A 17,675-nucleotide genomic window follows, 5' to 3' on the forward strand; every position below is an offset into this window, starting at 1 on the left:
CGTAGGAAAATGACCAGCCCCTAAGCAATCTGTAGGAAATGGAGAGAGGACTGAGAAAAACTGCTTCCATTTCAGGAGAGTGGGACAATTCCCTCACATCAGACCTTCAGGAAATCACTTGCTTGTCACTCCTTCAATGAGTCTACTGATCAGTGAAGAAGTTCCCAGTGGCTGGGCTGGGTGGCTCACGCCTGTAATCCCAACGCACTGCGAGTTTGAGGTGGGAGGAATGCTTGAGCCCAGGAGTTCAAGACCAGCCTGGCTACATGGTGAAACCCTATCTCTACAAAAAAGTACAAAAATTAGCTGGGCATGGCAGTACATGCCTGTAAGTTCCAGCTACTTAGAAGGCTGAAGGGGGAGGGTCGCTTGAGCCCAGGAGGTCGAGGCTACAGGGAGCAGTGATCGCACCACTGCACTCCAGCCTAGGCGACACAGTGAGATCCTGTCTCAAAAAATTTTAAAAAAGAAAAGTTCCCAGGACCTATTATACAATATCAGCAAATTCCTACTTCTGCACACAAAGCAGATATGTTACTCCCATATGCACTGACACCCGACAGAATTTCCACAATATCTCAGAGGTGTCTTGTGCCTCCCTCCTGGAGAGGTCACAATTCACTCACATTCAACTTCTGCTTTGAAATTTTCCCTTCCTATAATTTAGTAAGCTACACATCTATTTTTACTACAACTCAAGACATAAATTTACCTGTGCAGCAAACTGCCTTGCCTCTTCTAGAGGAGCATCAGAAGGGAACTGATTTGTAAAGGAAGAACCATCAGGAAGACGGAATTGAATTCTTGCAATAGTGCTATGAAAAAAGAAAACTAAAGTCACAATCTTCACTTCTATATATTCTCTAACAATATCATTAAGTTAGAGAAAATGGAAGTAGAAATGTGCAATGACAATAGTTTTTTCCACCATATCAGATCTTTTTGTTTGTTAATAACTGCTTTACTGAGATTCATATAAAAAAATTAACTCTTTTAGGCTGGGTGTGGTGGCTCACGCCTGTAATCCCAGCACTTTGGGAGGCCGAGGCGGGCGGATCACCTGAGGTCAGGAGTTCAAGACCAGCTGGGCCAACATAGCGAAACCCTGTCTCTACTAAAAAATACAAAAATTAGCTGGGCATGGTGGTGTATGCCTGTAATCCCAGCTACTCAGGAAGCTGAGGCAGGGAGAAATGCTTGAACCCGGGAGGTGTAGGTTGCAGTAAGCCGGGATCGTGCCACTGCACTCCAGCCTGGGCAATAGAGCAAGACTCTCTCAAACAAACAAACAAAAATTAAGCCTTTTAAAGTGTACAACTCAGTGATTTTTAAATATATTCAGAATTGTGCAACTATCAACACTATCTAATTCCAGAACATTTTCATCATGCCAAAAAGGAACTCCAACCCCATCAGCAGTCACTCCCTATCCCTCCCTCCTCCAGACCCTGGCAACCACTAATCTACTATCTCTATGGATTTGTCTATTTTGGGCATGTCATATAATAGAATCATACAGTATGTGACCTTTGTAACTTGCTTTTTTCATGGAAATTATATTTTCAAGGTTCACCCATGTTGTTGAAAGTATCAGTTCTTACTCCTATTGCTCAAAAACATTGTTGCATGAGATACAGTTTACACATTCTTCAGTTGCTGGACATTTGGGTTATTACATTTTAGCTATTTTGACTAATGCTGCTATGAATACTCATGTACAGGTTTTTGTGTGGACGTTTTCAATTCTCTTGGATATAAACTGCTGTATAAACTGCTGCTGTAGAACTGCTGGGTCCTATGATAACACTGTGTTTAACATTTTGTGTTACTGGCAAACTGTTTTCCAAGGTGGCTACATCATTTTACAATCCCACCAGTAACAAAGAAAGGTTCCAAATTCTCCACATCCCCACAAACACTTATTACCTTCTCTTTACATTTAGGCATATTTAGTGGGTGTGAAATAGTATCTCATTGTGGTTTTGACTTGATTTCCCTAATGACTAATGATGTTGAACATCTTTTCATGTGCTTACTGGCCATTTGTTTATCTTCTTTGGAGAAATGTCTATTCAAATCCTTTCCACATATTTGAACTGGGTGTCTTTATAATTGAGTCACAGGTGCTTTTTATATTCTAGACACAAGTCTCTCAACAAATATATGATTTGCAAATATTTTCTCCAATTCTATGGGTTGTTCTTTGCATTTTTTTTTTTGTTGAGACAGAGTCCCACTCTGTTGCCCAGGCTGGGGTGCAGTGGCACAATCTCGGTTCACTACAACCTCTGCCTCCCTGGTTCAAGCGATTCTCATGCTTCAGCCTCCTGAGTAGCTGGGATTACAGGTGTGCACCACCATGCCTAGTTAATTTTTGTATTTTTAGTAGGGACGGTTTTTTGCCATGTTGGCGAGGCTGGTTTTGAACTCCTGGCCGTAAGTGATCTGCCTGCCTCAGTCTTCCAAAGTGCTGGGATTATAGGCGTGAGCTATCACGCCCAGCTTCTTTGCACTTTCTTGATGATATCCTTCAAAGCACAAAAGTTTTAAATTTTGGAAGTGTGATTTACCTATTTTTAAATTTTGTTCCTGTGCTTTTAGTGCCATGTCTAACAATCCATTGGCTACTCCTAGATCACAAAAATATATTCCTCTTTTTTCCTCTAAGAATATATATTTTATACAGTTTTACTTTTTGGTAGATGATCCATTAAGTTAATTTTGTACATGGTGTGAGGTAAAGGTCCAAATTCATTATTTTGCATGTAGATATTCAGTTGTCCAAGCACCTTTTGTTGAAAAGATTCTTCCTTCCCACTAAATAGTCTTGGTACCCTTTTCAAAAATAAACAGTTCATAATGTAAGGGTTTATTTCTAGAGACTCCATTCTATTACACTGATCTGTATGTTCATCTTATACCATTACATCACTGTATAGCTTTGTAGTAAGTTTGAAAATCGGGAAGTATGAGTCATCCATCTTCATTTTCCAGATTGTTCTAACTATTGTGTTTCTTGCATTTCCATATGAATTTCAGGTTTATAATTTATGGAAAAAAGCCAGCTGGAATTTTGATAGGAATGTTGAATCTACAGATCAGTTTGGGGAGGATTATCATCTTAACAATATTGTTCTTATCCATGAACATAGGATACTTTCCATGTATTTAGGTCTTAAATCTTTCAACAATGTTTTGTCATTTTTAGCACACAAATCTTACACTTTTGTTAAATTTATTACTTCATTATTTTTGGAAAATTATTTAAAAAAATTTTTCTGATTACAAAATACTACTTGTTAACTGTCCAATACGGAAATATGAAAAGGCACAGAGAAGACAATAAGTATTAACCATAATCCAACTAGCAAGGTGTACTAGAAACCTAAACTTTTTTTGTCTTTTCAACATATTCTTGTTTTGGGAACTGCCTTCTTACCCTGCTATGTGTCATTCATTCTGGTATAATTATCAATAACATTTCCCCCACCTCCTTCACCACAAGGTTGGGCATGTCACCTCCTCCAACCAGAGGGCCCACACATGTGGACACTGACTGGTCTGAAGGTGGCCACATGATCCAAACAGGGGCAGTCAGAATTCTCAGTGACTGATACAGGCATGAGAGAGAAAAGGTTAATCTCTTCTGTCTGGGATCGTGAATTCAAGGTCCTGAAAGTGCCAGGAGGTGATGGGCTCTCCTGACACTATTTGGAGAGTTTCTCTAAGAATGAAGCTAAAACAGAAGAAACCAAGAATTAAAAAGAGAGAGAAATTTTAATGGTATCCTTTAGATTGCTGGACACAGCTATGCCTAACCAAATTCACCCTCGGATTTCTGAACTGCAGAGCCAATGTATTTCTTTTGCTTAATCTTATCGGATAGGGGATTCTGACAACTAAAATATCCTAATACGTATGAGATAAACATTATATTCATTTGGTTACAAATCATTTCTGTCTTTGGAAAATGAGGTATTTATTGGGCCCTCTTTTCAAGTTATTTATGTAGTACTTTTTTAGTGTACCCTCACACGAAATGAGAGATATTATTGGGAGCTGTCAAATTAATCAATATGTCCCTCTGGAATGGACTGCTTATAACCACAGTATACATCAGTGTTAAAAACCAGCCTATAATCATTCTCCTCAGCCCCTATGTGCACAGAGATGTTTCAGCATGAAATATAGTACCTTCTTTCTCTTGCATAAGGTTCCCTCTTGACTTCCATTTCTGCCTGTTTGGCTAGCAAGGCAGCAGCTTTGGCAGCCTCTACTTCTTCCTTTGTCTTTGCAAAACGAGCAGCTCTCTCTGCACGGTCCTTTAAAACATCATTAAATACCAATTACCTTTACTGCCAGAATGGTCAATTCACACAATTCCAAACAAATATTCATGGAATTTTTTTTTATTAAGAGACAGGGTCTTGCTGTCATCAAGGCTGGAGTGCAGTGGCACAATCATAGCTCACTGCAGCCTCTGAACACCTGGGCTCAAGCAATCCTCCCACCTCAGCTTCCAGAGTAGCTGGGACTACAGCTGCACGCCACCATGCCCAGCTAATTTTTTTTTCTTTTCTTGTAGAGGTGGGGTCTCACTTTGTTGCCCAGGCTGATCTTGTACTCCTGGCTTCAAGCAATCCTCCCACCTCAGCCTCCCAAAATTCTGGGATTACAGTTGTGAGCCACTGTGCCTTGCTGCCTGAAATTCTCTAACACCATATGTGAACTTTAACATTCTGGAACTGTTATTTTTTAGTTTTATCAACTGTCAGAGACCAGAATTATTATTAAGGAAACAAGGAAATGAATTTGCTCACTATTTATCTCCAAAGCCTGGAACAAGGTATGGCACATAATAAATGCTCAACAAGACTGGGCGTGGTGGCTCATGCCTGTAATCCCAGCACTTTGGGAGGCCGAGGTGGGTGGATCACCTGAGGTCAGGAGTTCAAGACCAGCCTGACCAATGTGATGAAACCCCGTCTCTACTAAAAATACAAAAATTAGCCAGGCATGTTGGCATGCACCTGTAACCTCAGCTACTTGGGAGGCTGAGGCAGGAGAATCGCTTGAACTCGGGAGGCGGAAATTGCAGTGAGCTGAGACTGCACCACTGCACTCTAGCCTGAGCAACAAGACTAAAACTCCATCTCAAAAATAAATAAATAATAAATGCTAAACAAATACTTGTTAACTGACCAAATGAACAAAAAATATTAAGGTAGGGATGGTTTTTTTTCTTTCTTTTTTTTTGAGATGGAGTTTCGCTTTTTGTCGCCCAGGCTGGAGTGCAATGGCACGATGTCAGCCTACTGCAACTTCCACCTCCTGGGTTCAAGTGATTCTCCTGCCTCAGCCTCCCAAGTAGCAGAATTACAGGCCCCCACCACCACACCCAACTAATTTTTGTATTTTTAGTAGAGATGGGGTTTTACCATGTCGGCCAGGCAAGTCTTGAACTCCCGACCTGAGGTGATCCGCCCTCCTCAGCCTCCCAAAGTGCTGGGATTACAGGCGTGAGCCATACCTGGTGGGATGGTTTTAACATGTATTGCAGCTGATGAATTCTAAAAGCAGTTGTCGCAAACTAAGCTTTATGATGTGTCTAAATCCTTTGAATGTTGCAAAAAAGTGTGCCTGTGACTAGAGAAGAACTACTAGGTACTTAGCTTATTTTCTAGGGAATCTTTAAAAGCTGCTTTTTGAATGCTGATAAAAGTCATAAATTAACAAAATATGAATAAAAATCATTTTGAAAAAATCAACTCAATTTTAATCTTAACTATTTTAATTCATTTACGATTTCTAATAAAAGGAAGCTCAGGATTCGTAGTCTATGAGTCACTAAAATCTACTATTTTTGTGTGCACAGTCTGGTAGTAATCTAAAGCTACTGTGCACAGAAAAACAATTTCACGAATGTCTGGAAACTTAAGACTTACCAATGCAATCTGCTGTTTTATACGTTCTCGAGCTGCCCTGTCTTCTGCCTTTTCTCTGTTTCTTTCCTCCAGCATTCTTTTTGTTAATTCTTCTTCTTGTTTTCTTTTATAATCCAACATTTCTTTTCCAGTTTTTCTCCTCTCAATTTCCTTCTTTATTTCTCTCTGAATTAAAGAAAAAGTTTTATGATCCAAAAACTTGATAATCTGCCCCAGATATTATTTTGAATGCAAGGAAAACTGCAGTTAAAAGAATAAAACTTCATAAAGTGTAAGTCTAGACGAGTTTATTAATGGCACAGTTAATGGTCAAATGTCTATCAATCTATAAATCATTGCCAGTGGTCTGTTAATAATGTAATCAGTGTAATTTGAAGGCAAGCATAATTACAGGTCTTTAGTCATGAGGGTAAATATATTACCCTTCAGGGACAACATGGCAGTCATGTATTTGGCTTGAATGAAATGGTAACCTTCCTATATTAGAACTCCAAAGAAATGCTACACAGTTAGGTATACATGGTGAGAAAAGTGAACCATATGCTAGAATGCTTAACAGGAGAGGAAAAATTCAGCAAAATGTCTACACATTTTTTCACAAAAATGAACTAAAACTTTGTTCTGCCTCAAGCCAAACAATTTTAGCTCAAGTCCCTTTATTCTTAGTGTAAAAAAAATCATTGCAGAGGGAAAAAGCATGGTCTAATTTATTCATAGCAATTTACAAAAAGAACACAAAAAATGTATATACTATGACTCTACTAGAGAAAACAGGAATTATCTTCATAGTGCTGCAACACTGAACTAAAACTAGGAAGTCACCCTAGGCCTGCCACACTGAATACAATAATCAATCACAACCTCAGTTAATGAGAGGACAAAACAATGCTAACTGCATGAACTTTACCTGTTCTTCTTCTTTTCTTTTCTCTTCTCTCCTTTCTTCAAGTTTTTTTGTTAGTCTGTATTTAAAAAAAAAAAAAAAACAAAAAACACTAATTGAGACAAATCGTATTAATATAAAACACATTTAGGAGATGGATTTAGCTAAAACAATTCGAGAAATAAACAAACAAAAAGCAAGCAACTATTTATCTGCCTGGCTTCAGGCCCCTACAGAAACCCTGGAGTCAACGAGAGCCCATCGGAAGCCTAGCTTCACTCTAAATGCCTCACTTCCCACTTATGATTAGTTTCCCTTTTTTTCTGATTTACCTGATATTGACTTTAAAATCTACAAATACATTTTCAAACAAATACATAAATCGGTGACTTTTAAATGCTCTACTCCTTATATACAACTGAAGAGCACTATGGTAAAAAAAAACCTGTAAAAATAAAAATTTAAGGCCAGCAAATTATTAATACCAAATTACTAACACCAACTTGATTCTCAACTGTAAGAAGTTCATCAATTAAAAATGAATGGAAGCACAGTGGCTCATGCCTGTAATCCCAACACTTTGGGAGGGCTGAGGTCGGTGGATCTCTTGAGCTAAAGACCAGCCTGAGCAACATGGCAAAACTCTGTCTCTACAGAAAATACAAAAATTAGCCAGGTGTGGTGGCGTGTGCCTGTAGTTCCAGCTACTTTAGGGGCTGAGGTAACAGAATTGCGTGAGCCGGGAAGTCGAGGCTGCAGCAAGTCACGTTCACGCTACTGCATTCCAGCCTGGGTGACGAAGGGAGACCCTGTCTGAAATAAACAAACAAACAAATGGAGGCTGGGTGTGGTGACTCACATGTGTAATCTCAGCACTGCAGGAGGCTGAGGCAGGAGGATAGCCTAAGCCCTGGAGTTCGAAACCAGTCTGGGCAACAACTTGAGACCCCATCTTTACAAAAAATAAAAAATTAGGCTGGGCACAGTGGCTCAAACCTGTAATCCCAGCACTTTGGGAGGCCAAGGCAGGCGGATCAATTGAGGTGAGGAGTTTGAGACTAGCCTGGCCAACATGGCGAAACCCTGTCTCTACTAAAAATAGAAAAACAGCCGGGAGTGGTGGTGGGCGCCTGTAAACCCAGCTACTTGGGAGGCTGAGACAGGAGAATCACTTGAACCTGGGAGGCGGAGGTTACAGTGAGTCGAGATCATGTCACCGTACTCCAGCCTGGGCGAGAGAGTAAGACTCTGCCTCAGGGAAAAAAATAATAATAATAATATAAAATCAGCTGAGCATGGTAGTGTAATGAAACGTAATGAAACCCCATCTCAAAAACTAATAAAATAGGCCAGGCACAGTGGCTCATGCCTGTAATCCCAGCACTTTGGGAGGCCGAGGTGGGCAGATCACGAGGTCAGGAGTTTGAGACCAGCCTTGACCAACATGGTGAAACCCTGTCTCCACTAAAAATACAAAAATTAGCCAGGAGTGGTGGTGTGTGCCTGTAATCTCAGCTACTCAGGAGGCTGTGCCAGGAGAATCGCTTGAACCTGGTGGGTGGAGGTTGCAGTGAGCCGAGATGGTGCCACCGCACTCCAGCCTGGGAAAAAAAGCAAGTCTCCATCTCAAAAAAATAAAAAACTTTAAAAAATTAAATAATGATTCTGAAATTAGACAGTGGTAGTGGATGCACAACCTTGTGAATATACTAAAACTCACTGAATTGTACACTTTCAATTTCATGGTAGTGAATTATATTTCATTTTTTTAAATGGAAATGATATTTTCTCTAAAAGTGTTTGGTGTATACCAAACTGAATAACGTGTGCCAGCAATCAAGGGAGTGAGTACTGTCAAAAAGCCAGAAGACCCAATATGAAGGGGATTCCAACAAGTCAAATTTGGGGCAATTTGTGCACCAAAAAGAATAGAGAAATGGATAGTAACACATGAGACAAAAAAAAGCATCTGTGACATGTCTTAACTGCTAAGGGGAAATGTAAATTGGCCTAACCACTTTGGAAAGCTGTTTGATCAGTATGTATGAACCAGAAATTCCCGCTTCTTCATATATATGCCCAAAAGAAATGTGTACACATGTTCACCAAGACATATACAAGAATATTCCTCATAGCAGTTCTATTCAAATAGCCCCAAACTGAAAACAATCCTAATATCCACCAACAGTAGAATGGATTAATAAATCAAGGTAGAGTCAAATAGAATACTATACAGCAATGAGAGTGCACCAATTACTGCGACATGCAACATGGATAAGCCTCAAAATACAAAGCTGAACAAAGGAGATCAAACACAAAAATACATGTTGCATGATTCCATCACAAAGTTCACAAACAGATAACTAACCTACAGTGTTAGATTCAGGATAGTGATCATCTTATGGAGGGAATCCATAATTGGGAAGGAGCATTAGGAAAGCTTCTTAGGCACTGTTAATTTTATTTCTTTCATTTTTTTTTGAGACAAGGTCTCACTTTGTCACCCAGGCTGGAGTGCGGTGGCATGATCTCGGCTCACTGCAACCTCTGCCTCCCGGGTTCAAGTGATTCTTCTACCTCAGACTCCTCAGTGGCTGGGACTACAGATGCACACTACCATGCCCAGCTAATTTTTGTATTTTTAGTAGAGACAAGGTTGCACTGTGTTGGCAAGGCTGGTCTTGAACTCCTGACCTCAAATGACCCGCCCATCTTGGCCTTCCAAAGTGCTGGGATTATAGGCATGAGCCACCATGCCAGACTAACACTGGTAATTTTCTATTCCTTCATCTGGGTGCTGGTGTCCAATAAGCAGTTTACTAGAAAAAGGGGGTGGGGGTGGGCAGATGGAAAGTAGAGGGGGTAGATCAAAGCATTTCTCTACAGAAGAATGCTAGCTGATAAATGTAGAAAAAACAGAATGAGAAAAATACCACAATTTTTAAACGTCAATGAAATAGCTGATTACAGCAAAAATCAATGAATGCTGAAACCACTGGGTGAAGTTTTTAAGCAGTAGGATATTCACCGTTTGAATCACCCCATAGACAACTTATATATTAGAAAATGAAAAGGGTACCCAACAGATACCATCCTAACCAAATAATTAAACTTTACATCTCCAATAATGCATACATCTGATATTACTTGTCTCCTGATATGAGTAATGGAAAGGACAAAACATTATCTTAGTAATGTTCTTATCAGAGTTTAACCTGAATCTAATGATAGAACAGGGACCAGATCAAAGGACATTGTAGAAACAACTAACCTAGACTCTTCAAAATGTCTAAATCATGAAAAATGCAAACAAGAATAGAAGTGTCTTGGATTCAAAGCCTAAACTAAATGCAATGAAAATCCTTGACTGGATCTTGAATCAAGGGAAGAAAAGTTAAAAGGGCCATTATTGGAGCAACTGGGAAATCTGAATATGGACAACAAATTAGATAATCTTACTGTATCAATTTAGAATTTCTTGAGTATGATAATGGTATTGTGCTTATATCTGAAAATATACACCATCTGAAAATGGTGTATAAATGTATTTATAGACCATCTGTAGAATTTTCTTCTGAGAAATACAAACGCAAGTTTGTTTTAATGTGGGTGAAAAGCTACACTGCATCTAATTTAATAACAAATTGACTGTTCCATAACTTCTACATTTGGGCATCGACTTTTTTTTTTTTTGAGATGGATTTTCCCTCTTGTTGCCCAGGCTGGAGTGCCATGGCATAATCTCAGCTCACTGCAATCTCTACCTCCTGGGTTCAAGCAATTTTCCTGCCTCAGCCTCCCGAGTAGATGAGATTACAGGTATCCACCACTATGTCCGGGTAATTTTTGTATTTTTAGTAGAGACAGGGTTTCACCATGTTGCTCAGGCTGGTCTCGAACTCCTGACCTCAGTTGATCCACCTGCCTCGGTCTCCCAAAGTGCTGGGATTACAGGTGTGAGCCACTGTGCCGGGCTGGCATCTACTTCTTAATGGTCACTATGCCTGCCTGGGTGCCAGAAGGGGGCAGGACATGGGTCTGTGAGCACAGATCCCCAGATCCTGGCCTAGGATGGAGTCCCTGCTCAAAGCCCACAGACCCTCAGCCAATGTCTTCCTAGGAGATGCATGCTGAAGTATCTAGGCATGAAGTGAAATTATGTCTGCAACTTTCAAATGAAGCAGAAGAAAAAATAAAGAAAAAAATTAAAAGGTGGTCATTACACTATTTTTTCAACATTGAGGTTTGAAACTTACTCAAATAAAAAGACTGGAATTCACGGTACTATATATTATCTTTGCCAGATAATTCTGCCCATTTTAAACATAATGACATGGCTGGTGGCGGTGGCTCATGCCCGTAATTCCAGCACTTTGGGAGGCCGAGGCGGGCGGATCACCTGAGGTCAAGAGTTCAAGACCAGCTTGGCCAACATGGTGAAACCCCGCCTCTACCAAAAATATAAAAATTAGCCCGGCATGGTACTGGGCACCTGTAATCCCAGCTACTTGGGAGGCTGAGGCAGGAGAATCGCTTGAATCCGGGAGGTGGAGGTTGCAGTGAGCCGAGATTGTGCCATTGCACTACAGCTTGGGCGACAAGAGCAAAACTCCATCTCGGGGCAAAAAAAAAAACCATAATGAAATAAACAAAATAATGCATTTTAACTAAAGATTCGCTAAAAGATTCCTATTTCACATCTGTTAGCTTTAATGAAACATTATATATCCGGCCAGACGTGGTGGCTCAAGCCTGTAATCTCAGCACTTTAAGAAGCCAAGGTGGGTGAATTACTTGAGGCCAGGAGTTCGAGACCAGCCTGGCCAACATGGCAAAACCCTGTCTCTACTACAAATACAAAAATTAGCCAGTCATGGTGGCGCACACCTGTAATCCCAGATACTCAGGAAGCTGAGGTACGAGGACCACTTGAACTGGGAGGAGGAGGTTGCAGTGAGCCGAGATCACGCCACTGCACTCCAGCCTGGCAACAGAGTCAGACTTCACCTCAAAAACAAACAAACAAAACACCATCATAGGCCAGGTGCTGTGGCTCACACCTGTAATCCCAGCACTTTGGGAGGCCAAGGCGAGCAGACGACCTGAAGTCAGGAGTTCAAGACCAGCCCAGCCAACATGGCGAAACCCTGTCGCTACTAAAAATATTTAAAAAATTAGCCAGGTGTGGTGGTGCATGCCTGTAATCCCAGCTACTTGGGAGGCTGAGGCAGGAGAATCGCTGGAACCCGGGAGTCAGAGGCTGCAGTGAGCCAAGATCATGCCACTGCATTCCGGCCTGGGCAACAGAGCAAGACTCTGCCTCATAAATAAATAAATAAATAACCATTGTATATCCATTAATATTAAAAAGAAAAACTTAGATCTCACAATTTCAAATCACCAATCCGTTTTTTTTTTTAATTATGTTTACTTGACAAAATGCAGCTCAAGATTGAAGGACTATGTTCTTATGTACAAGATAGGATGAATTTCTCACTAATGTCAATTTGATTTAGTCACCCTGTCCCTTAACAAAATTAGTTTTCTTTGAAGCTAGATGAGAAAAAAGCCTAAGACTTAAAGTCAACTACAGTAATTAGTTTTCCAGAAACATGGTCTTTGGAAATAGATCTCAGTTTCAATTGTAGCCTGACAGGAAAGCAAGAATCTTACATTTGCTAATCCATCCTGCTTTTTTATTTTATTTATTTTGAGATGGAGTAGCACTCTGTTGCCCAGGCTGGAGTGTAGTGGCACGACCTTGGCTCACTGCAACCTCCGCATCCCGGGTTCAAGCAATTTTCCTGCCTCAACCTCCTGAGTAGCTGGGGCTACAGATGCGTACCATGCCCAGCTAATTTTTTTATTTTTCTAGTAGAGACAGGGTTTCACCATGTTGGCCAGGCTGGTCTCCAACTCCCAGCCTCAAATGATCCACCCACCTCAGCCTCTCAAAGTGCTGGGATTACAGGCGTGATCCACCATGCCTGGGCTTATTTATTTACTTTTTGAGACAGAGTCTTGCTCTGGCACTCAGGCTGGAGTACAGTGGTGTGATCATGGCTCACTGCAGCCTTGACCTCCTGGGCTCAGGTGATCCTCCCACCTCAGCCTCCTGAGTAGCTGGGACTACAGGTGTGCACCACCTCATCCAACTAATTTTTGTATTTTTTTTGTAGAGACAGGGTTTTGCCATGTTGTCCAGGCTGGTCTCTATTTCCTGGGCTCAAGCAAACCACCTGCCTCAGCCTCCCAAAGTGCTGGGATTACAGGCGTGAGCCACCATTCACAGCCCCTGCCAAATTTTAACTCTGAATTTTTAATCTGTATGAAATAGATTTTAAAATATCATCAAGGTCAGAAAAAAATACATGAATTTTGCTTTATAGAACTTCATATAATTCTAAAATATCAGATTACACCACAGGGACTGATGGGTCCAACTTAACCAGGCTGAGGAAAACCACTTCAGTTAAGTGAGACAGGGAAACTAGTAGTTTCAGAGTTCAATATCCTGCAGAAGATGGCAGGGGATGAGTTAGTTGAGGGCACAAGAGCTTCACAGTCTATGGCAGGGGATGGTGAGAATGATGGCAACTCTTAGGGTATAAATAATGAGCTAAGTGGACATTTGGAATAGGAATATTACATACGCTGGTGTTATTAGTTATTGTCATTGTCAATGAATCAGATTCCACAAAAGGAACAAGATTCCTAATTTGGCATGAACTCAGATGAATAAAATGCAGGATCTCAGCTTGTGAATTAATTAGTACTATGACACAGGCAGACACTAGCTGACATTCCCTTACATAAGAATGGAGGCTATTAAAAACTTTTTCCAGTGTAACTAAATAGCGCCTGATCCCACCTCAAAATAAAGAGCTACCTGATGTAATTGAGGTTTTCGCCCCAAGTCTCCAAACCCTTTTCCAGAATTTTTATTTTCACTTCAGCCCGGAGTGGTGCAAATAAAAGTACAGAGTAGTGGGCCTGGGGTTAGCAAATCAGAAAGAAGCAAAACAGGATGAACCCTTGGGAACTTAAGTTTTCTGCTGCTATTCTTCTAATCTCATACCACTTTCCTCACCACAGTGAGGTCCAGCCTGCTTTTCACCTCAAGGTCTGGGCACTGCCCCTACCTCTACAAAGAACAATCAGAATCTAGGTTTTGCTGAAAAGAAGCTGATCTTTACTGAGTCACAAGCAAACTCAAAGACAATATCAGCAATCACTTTGAACCCTGTTTCCCCAAAGCATCTATGTGAACAAGAAAATATCAAGTCTCTCTAAGGAAAGTTTTTTTAAAAAAATTTTTAAATGCTAAGGAATTTTTTTAAACTTCCATATAACTAACACTAAAGGGGTTTAAATCAGGGTTTAAAATATTCCTGCTTAACCACTATTAACTCATGTAGGAATCACAGCATAAAAGACTATGATTTGACAATTACTGTATCACCAAAAATACTAGAAACTACAAGAGCCAGAAATTTGTATCTGATTATTAGACCAACTAATGAAAAATGCCACTTAGTAGACACCCACTTATGCAGAACTTAAGCTCAGTACATAGTCATGAAATAAGCTGAAGTTCTTGCCCATCTGGAGCTTCTTATCCTTATGGCATAAAGAGATAAAAGCAGAAGTGACAGATGGAAACACCCATGTACCAAAATACCATTAAAAAGGGGATTCTTAGAATGATCAGACCAAAAGCTGACTGGTGACTTCAGACATACAGGTAAGCTTTACACTTAGAGTGTAATGTTTATGGATACAAATTACATGATCAAAAATTTCAACTCAGAATTCTAAAACTTCATTTGTATAACTTTAGCTTTAATTCAAATTAATGAAATAACTGAAAACGACTGTCTTTTTAAACAAAACACTATTTGCAAAAAGAAGAGCAAACCTTTCCACTCGGATGTTGAGGTCCTCTGCAGGTCTCTGAACTGAGCATCCACTAGGCTCCTGAGAGGAAGTGGCGTGGCCTGCACTTTCTCCTCCTTAATTATTAAATAAAAAGAAATAAGAATACTGCATTTAATGCAACTTTTTAAAGGAATAAATCTTTAGATTATAGCATCTGTTAATAATTTTATATCTCAAGCATTATATATTTTCCCTAAAAATGGAGAAGGAGCTAAATATGCTATTACTAATCCTAAAGTTTAGACATGGATAAAATTGTTCACAAATAGAAATAAAGCAGTTACTGAGTTAAAATCACCAAGGTAAAGGTCAGACGTAAAACATGAATACCAATCTGGCAGGAGGCATGCCTGGCTATGGGTAGGCTTCACTCTACAGCAGTGCCCTCCAATATCTATACTGTCTAATACAGCAGCCACTAGACACGCAGCTGTTGAACATCTAAAATGAGGTTACTGCAAGTGAGGGACAAATTTTAATTGTAATTAATTTTAATTAAAATGTGGCTGTGGCTATTGAGCAGTGAGCAATACAGGCCAGGTTTGATCCTGGGTATGGCTCTGGACTTAAACTGGTCCAAGGAATCTGCTTCTGCTGACCAGAGTGGTTCCTTAGACAGCCTCTTATGCTAGTTTTCTTTGAAGGATTTCCTGAAAGATAGACTTTGTCCTGGCCTGTTCTACAAGACTTCTGTCATTCCCTTCCTTACAACTTGCCACCAACCTGATTCTTCTTCACAGTCTTTGGCGAACAAGGACTCTGGAGCCACACAGTCATTTCAGTAAGTTTCTTAATCCCTCTGTATCTCATCAGTAAAATGGGGATAGTAACCTCACACGGTTGTTATAAGAAATACATGTTAATACAAGTAAAATGCTTAGAACTTAACTGAGACTGGCACATGGTAAGCATTTTCGTTACTACAGTAGTAGTAAAAATAGTATGACTAAGTAGAGACGATGGTGCGTATCTCTTCTCCCTCCCCATTCAGGGGCACAACCTAGGTAGCTTGAAATCAAAGTGGGAGTATTTACACCTTGGAAATTAGCAAATACAACAAATATGGGCCTTTGCTTCCACAGACCCTTCTGATAAACGTTTACCAGTGTATCACTGAATGCAACTCTTGCATAAGAAGTGGTAACCACTAGCAGCCAGTACAGGCTCAATAGGAAATTAACCACCTTTCTTTAGTAAATAGAATGAATGCTGAGGACGTCTTATTATCAGCAAAAATTTAACATCTTATGAAGATAACTTGTGGACAAGCTGGGGGAAAAGTGTTGAATAAGAGTACAGTTAGGCGAATCTATGACTCATAATCAAAGACAAATGGATAGATGTCATACACAGGAAGATTTCCAATTATATGTCACAGAGTTCTCTGCCTTTGGTATTTTGTAAATGACTTGAAGATGTAAAATATAAATCTGTAACTTTTCTTTTGAGACAGAGTCTAGCTCTGTTGCCCAGGCTGGAGAGCACTGGCGTGATCTTGGCTCACTGCAACCTCCGCCTCCTGGGATCAAGCCATCTTCCTACTTCAGCCTCTCTAGTAGCTGGGGCCACCAGTGAACGCTACCATGCCTGGCTAATTTTTGTATTTTGTGTAGAGACTGGGTTTTGTCACACTGCCCAGGCTGGTCTCGAACTCCTGAGCTCAAGTGATCTTGGCCTCCTAAAGTACTGGAATCACAGGCATGAGCCATTGTACCTGGCCCATGTGTAACTTTAAGGGTGACTCAAAATTGTGTGAAATAGCTTATTAACACTCATAGTTAACTGCTAATTCCTAAATGAAAAATTCTAGGTCGGGTATGGTGGCTCACACCTGTAGTCCCAGCACTTTGGGAGGCCGAGGCAGGTGGATCATTTGAGGTCAGGAGTTTGAGACCAGCCTGGCCAACACGGTGAAACCTCATTACTACTAAAAATACAAAAATTAGCTGGGCATGGTTGCAGGTGCCTGTAATCCCAGCTACTCAGAAGGCTGAGGTAGAAGAATGACTTGAATTTGGGAGGCAGAGACTGCAGTGAGCCAAGATCGTGCCACTGCACTCCAGCCTGGGAGACAGAGCGAGACTGTCTCAAAAAAAAAAAAATCTGGATTGAAAAAACACCTCAATAAGCTAAAACAACTGATAAAAATCCAAATATAACAAAAATGTATTAAGAGAAGTTCTGCCTTTAGGCTTAAAAAGCCAACTGGAATAATAGGCATAATGTATCTCCTGAGAGAAATATACAACATCATCTATAAAGTAGTCTTGTCAAACAGAATAATGAAGCTGACTTGATCAAGTCTGTAGCTTTACCAATTTAGAGGAATAAAGGGGACAGAGGAACATCTTACACAATTCCATGGAGATGCAGTAAAATCCAGACTGTGGAAAACTGTAGGAAAAACTACCAGGGGGAGCAGAAATCTATATATTAAATTTAAAACACATCAACCAACAGCAATATATCGAACTATAACTCAAACTGAAAAAAAAGTATAATATAAATATTGCCTAGATAATTGATGACAAAAAGGATTACTATTAAACTTTCTGGCTTTGATAATAGTATGTGGTTATTTTTAAAAATTTCTTATCTTTTAGATATTGATATTTTAAAAGATGAAATCATATAAATGCCTGAGATTTGCTTCAAAATAACCTGGGAGGGATGGTCATATAGGGAGACAGATAACAAAAACCGAGAAAATAATGGGAATCACTGACGTAGAATGATGAGTACCTCGAGCTCGTTATTCTGTTCTCTCTACTTTAGAATATGCTTGCAAATTTCCATAATTAAAATTTATTTTGGCCGGGCACAGTGGCTCACACCTACAATCCCAGCACTTTGGGAGCTGAGGCGGGCGTATCACCTGAGGTCAGGAGAGTTCGAGGCCAGCCTGGCCA

The 17,675-nt window shown here is 40.2% G+C and overlaps 1 protein-coding gene across 1 annotated transcript in view; it reads right to left on the bottom strand.

The window, feature by feature from the left end:
* Positions 1–17,675, bottom strand: part of UBXN4 (UBX domain protein 4) — a 43,792-nt gene that overhangs the window by 7,888 nt on the left and 18,229 nt on the right. Inside the window, exons 6-10 of the mRNA XM_003267605.3 lie at positions 14,747–14,840; positions 6,853–6,907; positions 5,946–6,110; positions 4,195–4,322; positions 713–815 (exon numbers count right to left, since the gene is read on the bottom strand). Of these exons, the coding sequence (XP_003267653.1) occupies positions 713–815; positions 4,195–4,322; positions 5,946–6,110; positions 6,853–6,907; positions 14,747–14,840 (545 nt within the window). The remainder of the gene's footprint in view (positions 1–712; positions 816–4,194; positions 4,323–5,945; positions 6,111–6,852; positions 6,908–14,746; positions 14,841–17,675) is intronic.

Source organism: Nomascus leucogenys, chromosome 20 (genome assembly GCF_006542625.1).
Source record: "Nomascus leucogenys isolate Asia chromosome 20, Asia_NLE_v1, whole genome shotgun sequence".
In the NCBI taxonomy this organism is placed as follows: Eukaryota; Metazoa; Chordata; class Mammalia; order Primates; family Hylobatidae; genus Nomascus; species Nomascus leucogenys.